Source organism: Crocodylus siamensis, chromosome 5 (assembly GCF_052110815.1).
Source record: "Crocodylus siamensis isolate JL-2025a chromosome 5, ASM5211081v1, whole genome shotgun sequence".
In the NCBI taxonomy this organism is placed as follows: Eukaryota; Metazoa; Chordata; order Crocodylia; family Crocodylidae; genus Crocodylus; species Crocodylus siamensis.
Genome location: NC_143399.1, coordinates 177872309 through 177891649, shown reverse-complemented (window position 1 = coordinate 177891649; position 19341 = coordinate 177872309). Strand labels below are relative to the sequence as shown.

General features: G+C 43.0%; 1 protein-coding gene across 1 annotated transcript in view; it reads right to left on the bottom strand.

The window, feature by feature from the left end:
- The window catches only part of PLXDC2 (plexin domain containing 2), a 489434-nt gene that overhangs the window by 272587 nt on the left and 197506 nt on the right, over window positions 1-19341 (bottom strand). The window contains exon 2 of the mRNA XM_090047262.1: window positions 10968-11179. Coding sequence (XP_089903388.1) covers window positions 10968-11179 — 212 coding nt within the window. The remainder of the gene's footprint in view (window positions 1-10967; window positions 11180-19341) is intronic.

The following is a 19341-nucleotide window of genomic DNA, read 5'->3' as shown; positions in this document are numbered from 1 at the left end:
ATACAACCGCATTCAAACCTCTCCCAACAAGCAACTAAGACATCAGAAATAAAAGGAGCCTCTGAAATGGGCTGTGAAACAAGCTCTGAAGATACAAGATTACAGAATAGCAGTGGGACCCTTGTCTCTTTAGGAGTCGCTGACACAGCAGCAAGATCTTCCTTCCCTAGCAGAGAAGCAGGGGTACATCTACCTAGGCACTTATCCCGGAAGCAGAAGTATATTAGACAGAGCTGGGTATGTTGTATTCTTAGTCTCCTCCAAATCTTCTGCTCAGGTAGGTGGCAGGGCCCAGGAAAGCATTGAGTTTTACAGTTAAACCTCCATAAAAGTGCATGGCTATGTCCCATCTCTCACAGGGGTTCTGCAAGTACAAGCAGTTACTGAGTACAGATTATAATCAATTCACATTTTCAAGCTTTTCTTCCAAAAGGTGAGATTTACTTTTTATCTTAAAAAAAAGATCAGCTTATGACTAATCACATGACTAATTCCTATAACCAGTAACCATGCTGCTTTTTCTTAAACTGTGTCCAACTTCCCAGCAGTCCAATTAAAAAAAGCATCCTTTTCCAGGAAGATGTGCTTTTCTTTAAGCAAGCACTTTCCCCTGATGAAGAGGGGAAGAGAGTCTTCACATACAGGCTTGCTAAGCTAGTAAAGACAGCTTTCATTTAGGTTCACCATGCAATAGAGACAAAAGCCCAAAAAGCCAAGGGACCTGGAAAAAGTTAATAAGGGGATGCAAAAAACAGAAGCTTTAGCAATGGTCTCAGGGAGAAAATAGAACAATCAGTTCGATATCTGAAATATTTATATGCTAATGTGAAAAACATTGGGAATAAACAGGAAGAATTGGAGGTCATAGTCCCATTGAGGAACTATGATGTCATTAGGATTACAGAGACATGGTGGGATAGTTCTCTGTGGGAGTATTGTCAGTGACAGGGAGTAGTGTAATTTGTTCAGGAAGGATAGGCAGGGGAAAAAGGAAGAGGTGTAGCCCTATATATAAAGGAGAGGTCTGAGGGGACAGCATGAAGGGGGGTGTCACAGTAGGTTTTTGCCACCAAACCAAAAGGAGGAGGTAGACAAAGCCATATTTAAAAAATTGACATAAGCTAGCAAATTGTAGGACCTGGGTCTCATGGAGGACTTTAATAACTGGGATATCTACTGGGAGGGATATACAGCAGTAACCAGACAGTTCAGCAAATCCTTGGAGTGTTAGGGATAATCTTTTGATCAGATTTAAACAGACCAACTAAGGGGAAGCTGTTCTTGACCTGCTGCTCATAAACAGGAAGGAAACAGCTGAGAAGGTGAAGGTGGAACGTAACTTGGGTGACAACGACTACAAAATTATAGAGTTCAAAATCCCAAAGGGATGGAAGAATGGAAGAGATTAAGGAATAAAAAACACTATACATCAAAAAAGTAGATTTAACAGACTCAGGGAACTGGTGGGCAGGACAACCTGGAAGGCAAACTTGAGGGGAATCCAGGAGAGCTGGCTGTACTTTAAAGAGGCATATTAAAGTCAGAGGATCAAGCCAACTGAATGTGGTGGAAGAATGGGAAGTGCAACAGGAGACTAATCTGGCTAAACAAAAATCTCTTCTAGGAGTTGAAACTCAAAAAATAATCCTTCAAAAAAGAGGAAACTTGGTTAAATTTCTAGGGAAGAGTACTGCATAGGCATGCAGGGAGAAAATTAGGAAGGCCAGGGCATGATTTGAGATGCAACTGGCAAGGGACATAAAAGACAGTAAAAAGGGATTGTACAAGTATGTCAGAAGTGTGTTATTCTCAAAAGACCAAGGAGTTTAACTTATGAAATGATAAAGCTTGTTTATTCAGAAAGCCTTCTTAGTCTACTGACCTGTTCCATTCTGCAACCACCCCAACCATGTAACAACTTATACATAACACTCTTAAAGGTATCCACACATCTTCCCTCTATATGTGCTAAGTGATCTTCTCAGTTTCTCTGTATTCTCAGTCCTTATTAGTTCAGTTCTCATTTGGTTTCCTTGTTCAGATTTCTCTACTTCCATGTCATTTTCCATCTCCTCTATCATTTCTTGTTGCTTTGATGTTAGCTCTGTTTCCTTTGGTGATTATTGTGACACTGCTTCTTTTCTCCCCGTTGCAAGCTGCAAGTGTCCTTCCGTTCCTTCTTAATACCTGTACTTCCAATGTGACTACTTGATAGGATTTGGGAGCTGCTTGATGGGAAACTAGTGCTTTTTGTTTCCACGTTCATCCATCTGAAATAAGCACCATATCTTTCTTGTGCAATTCTGGTAACTCCCTGGAACCCCTGTCACAGTACCATTTTTGTCTGAGTTTGTCGATTTTTTAAAATGTTTTCACATTTTGTTTTTCATTCTGATGAGCATCACCCACAAGATCTGGTAGCCTGCTTTTGAGTTTCCTGTTAAACAGTATTTCTGCTGTGGACAATCCATGTTTTATGGGAGTTGCCCTGTAATTTAAGAGTGACAGTTAAACACTGGCATGCGAATCTGTAGCTTTTCAACAATTCCTTCATTATTTGTACTCCATTTCCCACCAGTCCATTGGATTGTGGGTATTTAGGACTTGAAGTGTTGTGACAGAATCCATGTTTGTTTGCCAGCACTTTAAAATCAAGACAGTTGAACTGAGGTCCGTTGTCTGTTCTCACAATTTGTGGAATCCCACATCTAGCAAAAATCAATTTGATGTGAGTGATGACACAGTTTGCTATTGTGCTTTCAAGCAATGCAATTTCAGGATAGTGAGAATAACAATCCAGCACTAATACATATTTTTTTCCTGCATGTATGATGAATAAGTCAATGCCCACTTGATACCACAAGGTTATGGGCTTCTCCATGACTATCATGGGCTCTTTTCTTTGCACTGATCTATACGTTAGGCATGTTGTACAAGCCTTTACAGCATCTTCTATTATTTATGTTGGGCCAATATAGAGTACCCCTTGCTCTCCTCCTTTTGCATTTTTCACGTATTCTGTTTAACATATCTTTCTTTAGCACTGCTGCAACAATATCATGAGCCTTTGAACAAAATGCAATCCAGTACTGACAGCTCTTCCTTGAACTGAGAGTATGGGCTAGGTATGTTTTCCAGGCCAACCGAAACAATTAGCTGTTATCACTTTTTGCAATATGGTGTCCTAAGCAGTAGCTTCTGCAATAAGTGCCCACATTTTATCTGTGACAGGAATCACTCTTTCAATTAGATTACCATGCACTGTCTGGGCTCATCCAGATGAGCGTGCACATGTATCTTGCAGCATCTCAAAGCCCTTTGAGACACTGCAAGAGGCACATGCAGGAAGGAGAAAATGTTCCCTGTGCTGCAAATTTGTAGCACGGAGGCAAAATTAGAGGGGTGGGGGAAAAAAAAAAAAGTGGGGCAGGGCATGGTCCCGGATCATGACCTGAGGCAACCAGAGGCTGTGTCCTCAACAGAGGTGCTCTTGTGGCAGCCAGAGTGTCTCTATGGCTGGCTCTTGCCCTGGTGCTGAAGCACACTGCCTGCCCATGCAGAGCAGGCAGCATACCAGCTGCAGGGAGCTGGACCCAGACTCCAGTGCTGGTAAGTGGGTGGGGGCTGGAGGAGGGGGGGGAGGGAACCATGGGGGCGACCCATGCCAGAACCACCCTCTCCTGCAGTAAAAACAAACAAACAAACAAAAAAAAACCCACACTCACCAGCGGTAGCAGCTGCTGCTGGGGTCATGGGCCAGGCGACAGATCCAGCGGCCTCAGTCCAGGCCCTACTGCCCCATGCTGTGTGGGCAGGGGAGCTCTGCCAGAAGGCCCAGAGCCCCTGCTACTGCAGTGAGTAGAGGCTTTTTTTTGCTTTTTTTTTTTGATGTGCTGGAGGCTGGGGGGGGCAGCCATTGGGGGGCTGGGGGTGCAAGCAGGGGATGGGGCCAGGTGGGGAAGCCATTAGAGGGTCTAGGGGAGTGGGCGGGGTGTGGAGATGGGTGGGGCAGCCAGTGGGGGGCTGCAGGAGTTGGTAGTGGATGAGCTCAGTCAGGGCAGCAATCCGGAGGACTGGGGGAGCAAGCGGGGGTGGGGCATGTGGGCTCTGAAGGTGGGGGTAGCTCCTGCAGGGGCCATTTGGCCCCTGTTGAGGAGGGGCTATAACCCCTGTGGGGGGGGCTATGGCCCCTATGGGGGGGGCAGCAAAACATATAGGTATTTAGAATTCTCTTTATTATAATGATAGAGTCACTGTAGATATATCAATAAAACATTGCCCCACTGATCGCTGTCTCTCTGTCTCTCACTCTTTCTATATATATACTAGTCTTTTGTTTTGATTATGGAGGAACATGGATTTTGGGATATTTTACAGAGTGACTTTGGGATTTTTTTTTATCAGGGATTTTTCAGTTTTCAAATAGGGAACATCAGAATTCCTGCTAGTGAGGTCAGTGGTAAGACCCTGCCTGCTCAGAGCAGGCACTTTGGACCCAGCTGGAGATGGCTGACCTGGCCAATTGGGGCCAGGAGGACATGCTTTGACACTTCAAATCAGACCACCACACCTGGACATCTTCCTAGCAATAGCATTGGCCTCTGTTTGTCTGCTTCATAGCAAGGTTCTCCTTTCTGTATTGTTTGTGTGTTACCTTAGATTTTTGCAGTCTTGTAAGTCTGTCTAGTTCAGCTTGTTCTGCTTCTTCCTCCAGCTTTAGTAGCCTGGTATTTATCTCACCCAGGTGGTATACTCTAACTGCCTTTTCCAAATTAGGCTGAGGATCCTCTAGCAGTCTTTTCTTGAGGCTTGTATCCCTTATACCTAATACTATTTGGTCTCTGACCATGGACTCTTTTAGGTCTCTAAAGTTGCATGTCTGGCTCTGCAATCTGAGGTCTTTGACAAATGCCTCTATTATCTCACATACTTTCTGCTGTCTCGTGTGGAAATTATACCATTCAAAAGTTTCATTTTGTTTGGGTATACAATATTCCTCAAACTTTTTTATTATTTGCCATAGCTTTTCTGTGTAAACTATTATAAAGACACAGAGCTTCTGGGCCTGCTATATTTAAAAAAAATAGCCAACTTGAGTGGATCTTCCTTCTCTGTAGCTCTACTGGCCATCATATATATGGTGAAGCTCTGCTTAAATTTCTTCCAGTTTTCTGCTGCATTGCTAGACAGCTTTAACTCCTCTGGAATTCTGAGATGCTCCTGTTTTTTTTTTTCTTTGCACCCAATTACCATGTGTTATTCTCAAAAGACCAAGGAGTTAAACTTATAAAATAATAAAGCTTGTTTTTTTCAGAGAGCCTTGTTAGCCTACTGATCTGCTGTTCTGTCGTGCAGTCCCCAGGCCCATATAACAACTTATACATAGCACTCTTAAAATTATCCACACAAGAAGTAAGAGGACAGCCAAAGAAACCATAGGTGCCTTATGTAACGCAGAACGCAACTAGTTACTGATGATATAGAGAATACTGAACTACTTAATACCTTTTTACTTCAGTGTTCACAAATAAGGTCAGTTAGTCATCTACTGGATGACGAAGGCAGTTGGCAGCAAAGACAGAGAAGGAGACAAACAACTCAGATCAATGGCTTTCAAACTGTGGTCCGCGGACCTCTGGGGGTCCACAGACTGTCTAAGGGGTCTGCAAAAGATGACCACGATCAATCAAAAGTATGTTAATACCAATATTTACAATTCAAAGGGGTCCCCACCTCCATTTGAAATTTCCAAAGGGGTCTGCATATCCAGTTGAAATTTTTTAGGGGTCTGCAAATGAAAAAAAGGTAAAAAACCACTGGCTTAGAGTATGAGAAGAACAAATTGAGGATTACATAGACTAGAAATAGATGTCATCAAATGAAGCAGATCAGCTGTGCTGGAATGTGATCCACTTCATTGGGTGAGACACACATCACCCACTGTCCCACCTTTTAATGTTGTGGAAAATGGGAAACATGTTATCCCAGGGCTTGGGAGGTTCTGCATACTGTAGGAATTCCCATGCAGGATAAAGGCCCTCAGGCCTTTTGAGTGCCTGCCTGCTTTTTCCACTTACTAAAATAAGTCTTGGTAAGTAGGGAAAGCCAGGTAGAAGCTTCCAGGCCTTGAGAGGCCTGATTCTACACAAGAATTCCTGAGGCGCAGGTGATCGGACCCCTCAAGCCCATCAAGGACTTTTCCAGGGCAGCTAAAGCATGGGCAGCTCTAGGCTTCTGGCACTCTCACACCATAAAGTAAACAGATGTTCACTGCTAAATTTTCAAAAACAAGCTAGGCAGACACTTGGCTGGGATGGTTTAATCTAGAATAATCCTGCCCCAGGTGACCTCATGAGATCTATTCCAGCCTTACTTTCCTATAATCCTAAATGCTTTCCTGAATCACAGCCCAAAATGGAGGCTTTCAACCTTTCTAGACTCAAGGCCTCCCTTATTACACTCAAGACAGCCCTTGGAAAATGCCATCATTTAATTTTCACTGTTTTTGACTCCAAAAATACCCCCCAAAACAATAGAGCAATTCTTCTGTTGCAAAGAACCCCAAAAATCCACAGCAGGTCAGAATATTTTTAACACTATGAATTCCTATTTGAAATCTCTGTGTCGCAGGGGGACAGCACAATATGGCCCCAAAGGGGAAAAGGGGTGCCCCGGGACCCAAAATAAGGTGGGGGAGAGAGAGAAGGGAGGAAGGAAAACAACGAGTGCCTTACCTGCAGCTGACAATGCAGGAACGGCAGAAGCGGCGGCGGGACCCATGCGGCTGATTAGCCACGTCTTTTTAAAACTGCAGCCAGCTGCGATCAATAATGATTGGAACTGGCACGGGATAATAGAGAACGCCCCGAGGGAAGAAGCAGGGAAAGAGAGCTGGAGACCAGCCGGGAGGGAAGCCAAGCCTGGCTCCTTGTCTGGAGGCGAGGGAGAAGCCAGCAGCTGTCTATGAGGCTGTAACACATTCCCCAGCTACGGGACGGACAGCACCGGGGGAAAAGCAGCAGACGCCCAGGTTTGCGGTGGCAGAGCCAGGCACAAGGGTCTGGGGATAGAGTCCAGACTGAGAGACGCCCCGAAGAGAGGGGGATGGAGGAAGACCTGGCAGGTCAGAAGGGAGCGGCACGGGGCAGGGGGTCACCCCAGAGCCCATCCCTGCAGGGAACTATTACTCAAGCAACAGGAGGGACTGCAGAATCCTGGATTCAGCCAGGTGGGACCACTTGGTGAGGGACTGAGCGAAGGGGGAACCAGCGTGCCAAGGAGCAGTCTTGAGTGATTGTTAAGAAAACACATCACCCAGCCAGAGAGGTGCTGCAGGGGAAATTAGGCAAGGAAAGCTTTCTCTCCGGACAGGGAGTCCAGACTTTGATTTTGTAAGCCCGAGAGACTTGCGGGCATTGTTTTTCTTCTTTTGGGAGTTTTGGGCGGAATAGTCTATGGCTGGAAGGTCCAGGAGGGGAACCTCAGAAAGATTCTTGACGCACAGAATGTAAAATCAAGCCAAACTGACGGAGTTGCCACCCAGTATCTCTTGAAACCACAAGGTGAGGGATGGGCTCCAGGAATTCTAAGCAACTCGGCGTGGTTGGGTCTTAGGGAGAGGTGTAGGGGAGGGCAGAGCCTCGCAGAAGATCAGTGCCCCTGAGAGTTCCAACCCCAGATAAGGTGAAGTAGTCGGCCTCTACACTGAATGTTCCAGCAAAGTCGTGGCAGGAGAGACAGGGGCAGTGACTACCGTTAAGCTCACATCTGGAATAGACCATTCATGGGACGAAGCGGCCAGCAGGGTCACCAGCCAGAGGCCGAGCAGCATGAGAACTCATGTTCGAGGCCCACCGGTTGCACTCTGGTCTATTTTTTAAGTCATGTATGCACACCTAACAGTGCTAATATTGCATGGCTCTCCCTGTTACCCCTGAAAAGACCTTAAGGCACCCTGGTTGAGAATCACTGGCCAAACAGGTGCAACAGGCAGAATAACAGAAGAAAAAACATTCCTATTCTTGTAATAAGTGTCACAGGAACTGTAATTACTATGTACTCTAAGGACCTTAGAGTTTCTCATTTGAGAAATGGCACCTGCAGCAACACAGTACATTTAATCATTACAGATTAGGACATAAAAGCAGCCCTGATTTACAGAGAAGCTGCCACAAGCAAAAGCATCACTGCCACTTTCTGCATCACTGTGCAATCCATGTACCAAGCAGATGATGACAGCTAGTGCAGAAGGGTGCCGTGAGGTTTAACTAACTGTTTCTGAAGTGTGCCAATGCCTTCCAATGAAGAACTGAAAGTGAATAGCATTACATTAGTATTAGGAAATGCTGAGAGAAATGAGTGCACTTGAGCCTACTAACTCCCAACTGAATGTGCATATATGAATATTTACCCCCAAGATAGGTTAGATTAAACTAGGGGGATAAGACACTAAGAAAATATAATTAATTACTTTTTTAGAAAAAGCACAATAAGTAGTTTTGTATTCCTTATTGTTCTTTGTTATTTGGTTAGTAGTTGAGAAGAAGCAAAAAAAAAAGATGCATCATTGTATGCAAAAGAAGAAATGGTTAGGAGAGAGAAATTAAGGCTATACATCATCCTTTTGCTGTCTGTCAAAGAACCTTCCATGTTTACACAGTAAGAGTGTAGAATAATTTAGAGACAAACAATATTTGAGATGAAGAAGTCTTGTGATACTATATTGCCATTAAATATGAATGAAAGAGAACACTCATTCTGTGGATTTTCTTGAACAAGAACTACAATATCCTAGGAAGAAGGGTTACTAAAATCAATACGCCTTTCCAGCACTACTGATAACCTCCAAAGCTTCAGAACAGAAATTTGCTACACACAGATACCTCCACTGTGAATATTTGTTATACACTGCTCCTCCCTTATAAAGATGGACACTGAAGATTTTGTAACATAACTGTGTGGTGTAAAAGGGATTAATAAAGGAATCCAATAAAGTTAAGAGGCACAATTCAGTTACTTTATCCAGCTGTGAAGCCTTTTGAAATAAAGGGCTGATAATGAGCACCTGAATTTAATTAAGTTAGTTATTGACAGTAAAAATTCTAGATACAACTGAGATGAGTACATGATAGTTTTATTATTTCAAGGGAAGGTGCTTGCAAATGCTCCCTTTTAAACTACATGTTCCACCACTTCAATAGCACTGCTGGAATGATGACTAGTTCAATTTCCAGGGGTGCCAAGGAACAGGAGACACTGCATTATCCCTAAAGATAAGCCATGAAAAGTTCAGCTACAGAAATTTTTGTAGCAGTACCTGACAACTTTTGGTTTATTGACTAAATATTCAGAAGCAAGGTCTGTGTTGTGCCCAACTAAGTAGTTACATATATGGTCAGATGGGAACACAAAAGACAATAAAGAATCCATAAAAATACATGCAGATCAAGAATGTCGTTTACTAAACAATGACATGTACATTTATACAACAGAAGATGCAATTACCACTGTGCAAATTGTAAGGAAACCCACTAAATTGCAGAAAAGTGTTATCACTTTTGACCAACAAACAGCTGTCTCTACAGATAGCTTTGCATTCCTCCTGCATTATAATTGTTAAAGAAAACCCACAATGACTGAAAGATTTTTTGTTCATTCAAGAATAAGCTCCTCTAGAATTAAAACATGAAAGAGACAACAGAACCTAAAGTTGAATAGGAATCAAATTAAGCACACTTGATTTTGAACTGTATTCTGCTTCAAGAACATGCAGTATTTTTTGTCATTTTGAAAACAAAAATAAATAATCCCCATTTAAAAACATCAATCAATACTTAAATCTATATTTACTGCCCATGTATAAAGCCAAAATCAAATCAGGCAGTTGGTTTCCAAGCTATTAAGATACAAGAGTAGAATATCTCAGCTCCAAACACACCCAGGCAGTTACTCTTCTGAATAGAATGCAAGTCCACACTCTCGCTTATGCTTTTGTTAAGTTGGGAGTAACTCCACTGGTATTACTGTTGGTACTCTAAATAGAAAATGAATGCACAAGAGTAAAATCTGACATGTTATGTTTCTGAGAAAATAATCAAAACTGGATTATATATCATTGCAATAACAAGCACATCTGTAAAGCCTGGGTTCAAATTGTACTAAGGACAAAAACAAACCCTTCCTCCGATTCCAGTGGGCTTTGGATCAAATCCTAAGTAAGAGAGACAATGTCACCAAATCATCTACAGATGTATCCAGAAATACTTTAGTAGGATACTCTTTTGGGGGTGGTAATAGGGTAGAGGGGGTTAATTAGCTGTGTGACTTCCTTTTTCATGTCTTTGTGACACAGTATTTAGCAGAATTTGCAGATGAGTTGGAATCTGACAGCCTGCACCATGAGCACTTCTCATATGGCCTGCAAGCTTGCAGCCTCTGGGCTGTCAACTATGTAGCTTAGCTCCCACACCACCCCTGCCACCAGCTCTATGAGCAGCCTGGGGTTTTTATAACTTGTCCGTGTCTTTGAAGCCTCGCTCCTTAACATGTGGGTCTCAATTTCCATAAAAACCAGATAAAGAGGCCTTCACGTTCCAGCCTTTCACACAATAATTCTTTTCTTTTTCCAGTCCTCAAGCAGAATTTATAAATAGTATCATGAGACCTCCCATGTTTTCTATAGCAAGGAGATGGGCAACCTCCTGATTTGATTAGTGCAGTTAAAGAATTCATTCTCTCAGAAGTTATGAAAGCCATATCCAAATCTTCTCCTCTAGACAGGAAAATACAACCTTGTATACATGTTTCATGAATTTTTAGATCATTACTTTAGCACTGGTTACCAAAGTAACACACTCGAGTACATTCTTTAACCTTTTACATTTTGGCTGGTTCTGGGACTTTGATTCATTCCACTATTCACACTATTGTTAAATCATTATAAAATGTTTCAAGAAATAGATTTCTACCTCAATATCTGTGGTATTGTCATGTCCGTCTTCAAGTAGCAAGTCTGTGAAGCCCCCGGGCTCTAAGGAATCCTGCCCCATGCTGGCTCTGTTCGTACTGACTGATTTAAGAGACTCCGAGTGCCTTTTCCACCTGTGGCTGTGTACATGTGAATCCACTCGAACATTTTCATCCACTTGAGGAAAGCTCTGAACAACATGATAAAACACCCCTGTGAGACAAAAAAAAAATGGGAAAAAGATTGTCACTTGTCAGTTGAGATCCAAGCAACTATCAGGTACAATCACATTGATTATTGAACAATCACATTGATTATTGAGGCACAAACACAATCAAATGTCCTACTATTTGTTATCTATAAAATATAATACAAATTTCAGATAGAAATTTATAACATTTCTATAATGTCTTTGAATCATCCCGCAGAATTTAATAAACATTTCCTCTTAGATATAATTTCTATAAGATGTTAAAAAGGTATAGTTTTAGTATATTTTCTGTAAAACTCCATTAAACTTCTGTTGATCACTCTTAATTGCATTCCTTTTAGAAATATCTTTCTATCACAGCAAGAATAGCATATACAGTACTGGCAAGCCTAAAGTCCCCAAAGATCACTGAACAAAGTGGTTGTAAACAAGTGCCTAAACCAAACAAATAAATCAGCACCCAATAAAAAACTATGCATACAGAGGAGAAAAGCCAGAAAATAACTGCAATCCATTAAGAAGACAGCAATTACTGTTGATTTTATGTGGAATGGGTTCAGATGGGTGATGGGCAATGGTATTAAATCTTAAAATAGATACTAAATTCTGGAGGAGCTTCTGATACAGAGATAAAACTTCAATCACTAAGTGAAAAGCGATAGATGCTAATGATGTGCGAAATCTGCGGACATCTACAATGCCCTTAACACAGTTATGAAATCCAAGTGATACGTTTTAGCCCTTTCTTTGGCTTTTACAAGTATAATTAAGCCCTTGCCACGAGCAAAACTCACCACCATTTACAACAAAAACACCTTAAGCAGTTTCCAGTTTCCTCAACCCAAAATATAATAAAAAAATTAATTTTGTTGATTTACAGCAACTGTTTTTAATATACACCATTTAGCATTTATATCATGCTTTGCATCTTCAAAGGCCTATACTATTATTAAATAATTCTTACTGAACTAATGTGAGGTAGATAAGTCATATCAGCCTCATTTTATGGATGAAAGAGCCAGTAAGAATATTAAGCCTGTGTCAATGTATAACAGTCCTGGACATGTACATCATGTTCTTCAAACTTTCATTAAGATGCAATCTTTGCCAGGAACTAAATTAAAATTCAGGATATTCTGATTCATAGTCACATGTTCCTTCCACATAAACACTACAAAAATATGAAAATAAATTTGCCTAATCTTACGAATAAGGATAACTCACTAAAATATGGCATGGCAGAACTGGAGCTCAATTTGACTTTGTCAAATAATATTTGTGCCACAGTTTTGGTTATGAAGTTTAGAGATTGCTGGAAGGAGGAGGAGGAGACTTGTTCTGAATGACAGCAGGATTTTTGCCTTGAAAAGAGGATAAGGCTTTGCTCTTACAACAGACATAAAGACAGTGGGTGTAAGTGATTATACCTACTTCAGTAAGGCAGAGTGTAAATGGCTTTGCCAGGACAGGGATCCAGGTGTCACAAAGAAGTCCCTGGAAGAAATTAAATCACTCCTAAACCAGCATGATCTGGAAAAAACCAAGCTGATAACTTCAGGGACTTCCCACTCTGAATTAAATCATATAGGGAAAGACTGTAGTATCATGTCTGAATTTCCTTGCAGGTGAGTGTGAGTGAAGCAAGGATCAAGCCAGCAAGGTATGAAAAGCTGCAATGGAATGAAGAAAGCTCGCTGTCCCAAGTTACTGGGGAAGGAAGATAGATCTGGGCCCAGAGAGTTGATGGGGCCACTGTAAATTCAGAGGCCAAGAAGGAATCAGGAGAGAACCTTACTAAGCATATGCCACAGGAGTGCTCTTCAGACAGCTTAGGACAAGTTAAGGAAGCCAAGGTTAAAGGAAAGTAGTGTTTGTAGCCTGAGGATGCAGGAGCCCAGGCCTCTGATGTCCAGGAGCGGACAGGCAGAGAGGATGTTTGTATCTGTTGCAAGAAAAGAAGAACCCTGAGACTACCATGGGTGTCGTGTTAGTCCAGGCTGAGTTTACAGTGGAGCCAGAAAGGAATGATGGCTTGAGAGATGTGATCCTGAGTGTAACCCAGAATGGGGAAGTACTGTAAGGTTTCCTGAGGAGAGCAGGAACCCCAGTGATGATACCCCAAGTGAGCAGGGAGGAAACTCAGAGGTGAACCTTGAAGTGCAGGTGGCACCAGTGAAGAATGGTGCAGAAATTATGCAGAAGGAATAAGACTGCCCTGTTGCTGAATGCATGGACAATACAGAGACTGAGATTGATCCAGTTCCCTATTGTCAAATAATTCATGGTGATCAGAAAATTCATCATGACAGGGAGACTATTATGAACATGGATTGGAAAGGGGGTAGAGGATTCCACATCCCAACCAGTCTGGCAAACTGAAGAAAGTATTTACTTAGAAAGCATCAGATTGCAGGAGAGGTTGGAATCAGATGGAAAGACTGAGATAAGAACTGTTCTGCAAAACCACAAGTATTTTTCTGACAAATGAGATCTCCTGAATTAAATGATTAAAAAATTATCACAAAGAATGAACAGCTCACATGCAGTGAGGCTGAATGTATCTCAGGTGTTCTTTCAGAGCAGATCCAAGAGGAGGTAAAAAATGCACTGGTGCTGGTGGTAGGGACAGAGTCTAAGGGCCCTAAGCATCAGGAACTTGTAGCCTGAAAAAGGGTGGAAAGATTTTTATCCATCTGTGAGGATTACAGAGAGTAAGGTACCGTTGCTACACCCGATGCATGTTCCAAACCTTGGGTGGACAATTTTACTGGACTTGGCTCAGGGGCACTGGAAATTACTGCTAGGCTGGCTTCACAAGACAAAGGACTCAAGTTTTGGACAGCTGAATTGGGGATGATGCTGAAAACATTTGTTATTGGTGTTTTGCATGTGTGACCCAGTGCTATTGTACCAGCATGACAACCTCCTTGTTGTGTGTATTTGCATGCCACTATTACTATGCAAGGTTGGATTATGGGGATTTTTCTCTCTTATCTGCACATCCTCCATTGGTATGTATGAACGAGGGAGTGAGAAACACTTTTGTGCTTGTTTTGACTGTGACAACATGCTTTAACTAGGGTTACCATATGCCCAGGTTTTCGCAGACATGCCCTCTTTTTGGGTCCTCTGATCTCCATCCAGGCTGTTTTTAAAAAATAAACAAATGCCCAGGATTTTGCTCAGTTCAGCATCAGTGTTTCTGCTCAACACCTCCTGGCTTGCCCTAGTAAGGATATGCTTCGGACTGGCTGGAGGGTGACTGGAGGCAGGGGTGTGGGCATGTTGGAGGGTAACAACTGCACAGTCCACTGCACATATAGATTTACCCAAGGAAAATCGCCTCCCGTGCCCCCACCCCCCAATGAAGCAATGAAGAGCAACAACAGCAATGGTGGAGCAGTGCCCAAGTGATGGTAAGGGAACCTTTGGGCTAAGAGCTACGTCAGCCCTACTAACTACATTGTTCATCCTGTGTGGGACTAAGCAAAGGCTCTGAACCTATTGATTATGCTGAACTGTTAACAATGGGTTGAGGTGGGCTACTGATTATTAAGGGGTTCTTAAGTGTTTGTCATCCCAACTCCCTTTCCCCCATTAACAGAGTCTCACGCAGCTTGTGAACGGGGAAATTTGTTCACACTGGAACAGCCAGGCAGAAGTTATTTTTGCAGGTTTCAACGTTGGGGCTTGAGCCAAAAGAATCAGTTGTGTGAAGGGTGAGCTCAGCCCCTGCTGCTGCCATCTGGTGCCTGGCAGAAGGCTTACATGTGTTATCCTCCCATCAAGGGACTGTTAACCATGATGCGTGTCACAGGATGAGGGGTGTTATATTGGGTACAGAGAAGTGCAGCTTCCAGCTATAATTTAGAACAATTTTGGCAAAGCTTCCTGAGTTACAACCTTACCCCAGACTAAACAGAAGTTCACCGTTGGTTCCCCAGGGGAGGGGAATGGCTGGGAGCCTGCAGCCAGGTTCCCACAGCAATGGCCAGAGCTCCCTGTTTTCTGCATGGGAGGGGAGAAGGCAGTGGGGGAAGCTCCTTCTTGGGGCTCTGCACCTGGTGCGGAAGGGAGGGGTGTGTGAACTGGAGCCCCACACCCTTGAGGTGGCGGTGGGGGAGCTCTAATACACCTGTCCCCCAAAAAGATCCCAAACCAGGCTCATTGTTTATCAAGCAGTCATGATCCCCACCATACTGCATGGAACCGAAATGTAGACAATGTACAGGAGACACCTCAAATCACTGGAGAAGTGCCATCAATGCTGCTTGTGAAAGATCTTTTGAATCCAGTGGGAAGAGAGATGCATGAACTTTTAGTTTCCTCTCTCAAGCAAACGCCATGAGCATCAAAGTGATGATCATCTAACATTAACTTTGCTGGCGGGCCATGTCATCTGGAGATCTGATTCCAGATTCTCAAAGCAAGTTTTATCCTCCCAGCTCAGTCAAAATGCGTGCTCAAGAGGACAGAGAAAACACTTCACAATGTTCTCAAGAGGAACCTGGAAAATATATAACATCAACATCACCTCGTGGAAGACCATTGCCCAGGACCAACCCAAGTGGAGGAAGAGCCCGTTGCAAGGATCTCAGCACTTTGAAACCTTACTTTGAGAACAGAAGATGGAATAGAGTCTGCAACAGAGTTTGTCAATCTTGGATAGACTTCATCAGCCATCTTCAAACCCACAGACAAGACATTCATCCTTGACTGCACAGGATTGTTGCTGCTGCTGAGTTTATCTGCTTAACACCTCCCTTATCTCCTCACACCTCACAACACCCTTCAAAAGATCTGCTGTCATCCTGGTTAAGTATCACTGAACTTATTAAAGAGCAAAATTGGCAAGTTCTAATGAACATACAGGAAAAAGGCAGAAGACAGAAAAAGATGGGGGGAGAAATATTCAGGGTACTAAAAAACTGAACTAGTCAAATAATTTCCATTGGTGCTTTACCCCCTTAAAACTTAAAGCAAAGTGAGGCAGCATCTCCAAGACCTTACAATACAATAGATATGTCCTTCTGTTGGTACATTAGAGCAACAGTTTCCAAATGATGGTGAAGAACCACGCCTCTATGAGTGCTATGAAAATAGATTTGAAAAAGTCAAGCAAACACCGGAAATACAGCAGCTATCATTTAGGAACACTTTTTATGAATGTGCTAATCATCTTCTCCTAGAGGTTTGATCATAGTTACCTGCACTTAATCCAACATAAAGGTACACAGTTCCTTGGAAAATCTGGTATTTAATAGCCGTGCTTTTTAAGGCAGAGTAAGCAGCCTTAGATTATAAGTAATCTCCAGGAATCATCTCTAAGAAGTTTGCTTTTCAGTCATTTTCTTTTTGGTAAGAATCCCATTTCCCTGTGTTTCCTGAAAGGCCTGAAACACTTGCTTTCAATAAATTGCTGCAGATTTCCCTTCTTTATCTAATAATCAGCTGCCAGAGGGAGACGGACAGCTTAACAGCTAAACTGAATCACTCCCCTGGAATACTTTATCAACTGCCATTTAAAAATCAATTCAAAGTTGCCCTACCTGCTTCACCTCAGAGCCACTCATCAGAATATTAAGGGCATAAGAGCCTCAGGTTGCAGAAGCACTGACAAATATGACAAACCTATGCGATACAATCACCAATATGTTCACTGTCTGCAATACAAATCAGTGATAATATGACTGAAAATATCAGAGGTTGAATCCACAAAAGGACTTATATGTGCCTCTCCACTGTAGCACAGTGCACAACCCCGAGTTAGATAACTAGGCTCTCTCTAACAAGAAATGTTTGGCTCCTAAGATCAAGATTCACAACAGGCAGAACACTGAGTGGGGGCATGTCTAAACAAGCTACAGGTTTCATGGAGGGTAGGGGTATATCGAAACCCCCTTTTCTCTGGGGACCTAAATCCTCTCCTAGGGTTTGAAGCCTAAGCCCTTTGTTGAAGTCAAGTGAAGTCAAACCCTCCTCCTCTATTTCATAGTCCCTGGGTAGATGCCTAAATACAAAGATATAGCCGGTTTATCCAATACATAAAATGTATTACCCCAGGATAGTTATGCTTATGCTTAGAGAGACCTCTCTCCCAGGAGGTGTGACAGGTAGGTTTCCACTTCACACTGGGCACATCTATATATGCGACGTAGCTTGTCACTTCGTCAACGTAGCATCGGCAGGCACAAGCCATGACACTGATGCCACTGGGCAGTAGCTCATTGCTACTGTACAGTAGGGTTGGAAACAACCTGTGTGCCACCAAGACTGAGCAGTAACTGTATTTAGTAGTTTCATAGTTTCTAGGGTCGGAAGGGACCTGAGCAGATCATCTAGTCTGACCCCCTGCCATGGCAGGAAAGAGTACTGGGGTCAAATGACCCCAGCAAGGTGTTCATCTAACCTCTTAAACACCCCCAGGGTAGGAGCCTGCACCACTTCTCTTGGAAGCTGGTTCCAGACCCTAGCCTCCAAGAGGCTAGTTGTTTATACAAGTTATTGCACAGTAGTTATTACAAGTTATTGGACCTTTTTTGTGATACAAGTGCGCAGTAGTGCTGTGCCATGGTTTTTGCCATGTGATGCTACTGCACAGTAGTATCAGGCTACTGTGCAGTCAGGATGTCATGTAGATGAGGCCAGTGAAAATAAAAATGGGACTTGACTACTCTGTTTCCTGTGAATCCAGGCCCAAATTACTACAGCATAAGCATGCTTACTTGACAATAGACTCCTGGAGAGAATAAAAAACGTACATGTACACAGAGTGTCTTTTAAAAAAAACCCACATTTTTTAAAGTGCTGCATATTCTCCCAACCCTCACCAATTCATGGGTTTCCTAAGTTAAATTACCACCAAATAACTAACATACACAAATGCTGACATAGTCCCTTTCATCCATAGATTAGAGGATAAAATGGGTAATGTTCAAATGCAGCTTAGGCTTGTCGACCCACAGTTTTATATTGATTTCCTACTGAAAAAAATCCAGTTGGTGTTACTGCTATGGTGGATGCAAGTTATACTGAGACAAAAGGTGCTCTTTCCTCAGAGAAATAAGCCAGTTATGTATAAGACATTGTTATGCTGAAAAAAACAGCAGCCACACTACAGGTATTATGAGAGAGAGATCCAGAGGGAGTACAGTGACATAGTCGCACCCCTCTTTTGCACTTTGCTATGGAAGCCGCAGCTATGGCATTGTTTTTAAATTCCTGAATCAGGTAAGTATCTCCCCCAATTCTTGACATTTGCTACCCTCCCATCTGTGCTCTGTGGCACTTACCCTTCCACTCTGCCCACCCCCTCCCATGGCTGCCAGTGTCCTGGGCTGACCCAGGGGTGGGGGAGCTCCACAGCTGCTCCTGCCCTGCCTTAGCCAGGCTGCACAAGGATCTGGGGTCAACCTGGGAAAGTGCAGTGGCGGTGGCGGACAGGTTCTTTCTCCTGGGTGTCCCCCACCAGCCTGAGAGTAGGTGCAGGGAGAGTGAACTGCATTTCATTGCTGATGTCCTTGGCTGAGCTCAGTTATCTGTGCAGCCTCTCCCCACAATCCCAGCTGAAGTGGGACAGGAGTGGCAGGGACAGCAATGGTGGTGGATGGGTCTCACTGCACCAAGAAGCGTAAGTAGACAGGGCGAAAGGGGGGGGATGGGAAGGGAGGGGAAATGCTGCTGAGCATGGAGGGGAAGAAGGAGAGCTGAGAACAAGGGGGTGGAAGATTTTACTTGATCCGGAAAAAAACTCTGAAGCTGCTGCTCCTACAGCATATAGTCTGCCTGTCCTGGGGGTTGGAGAGACGAGGCTAGAAGCAGGAGTGCAACCATCACTAGAGCGCAGGTAACTGCTCCTGAACCACCCTTTACAAAATCCTGAATCTACTGATGGAGCCCTAAACATACAGTACTTACCCAGTTTAGAGCTATTTCAACATTCTTTGTGAAATGGGAACGCACCTAATAAATCACTTGTGCAGACAGACCTTTTACAAAAAATGTGACAACATATTACACTGTATCATTTTATCTCAGAGCTTGCCCCTAATTAGTACTGCATAGGAACATGCCATTCAATTCAAATGGTAATCAGACAACTAATGTAAGAGGATCTGATTAACAGTTATATCACAACATTGACAAAACACGAGTAGTTATTTGC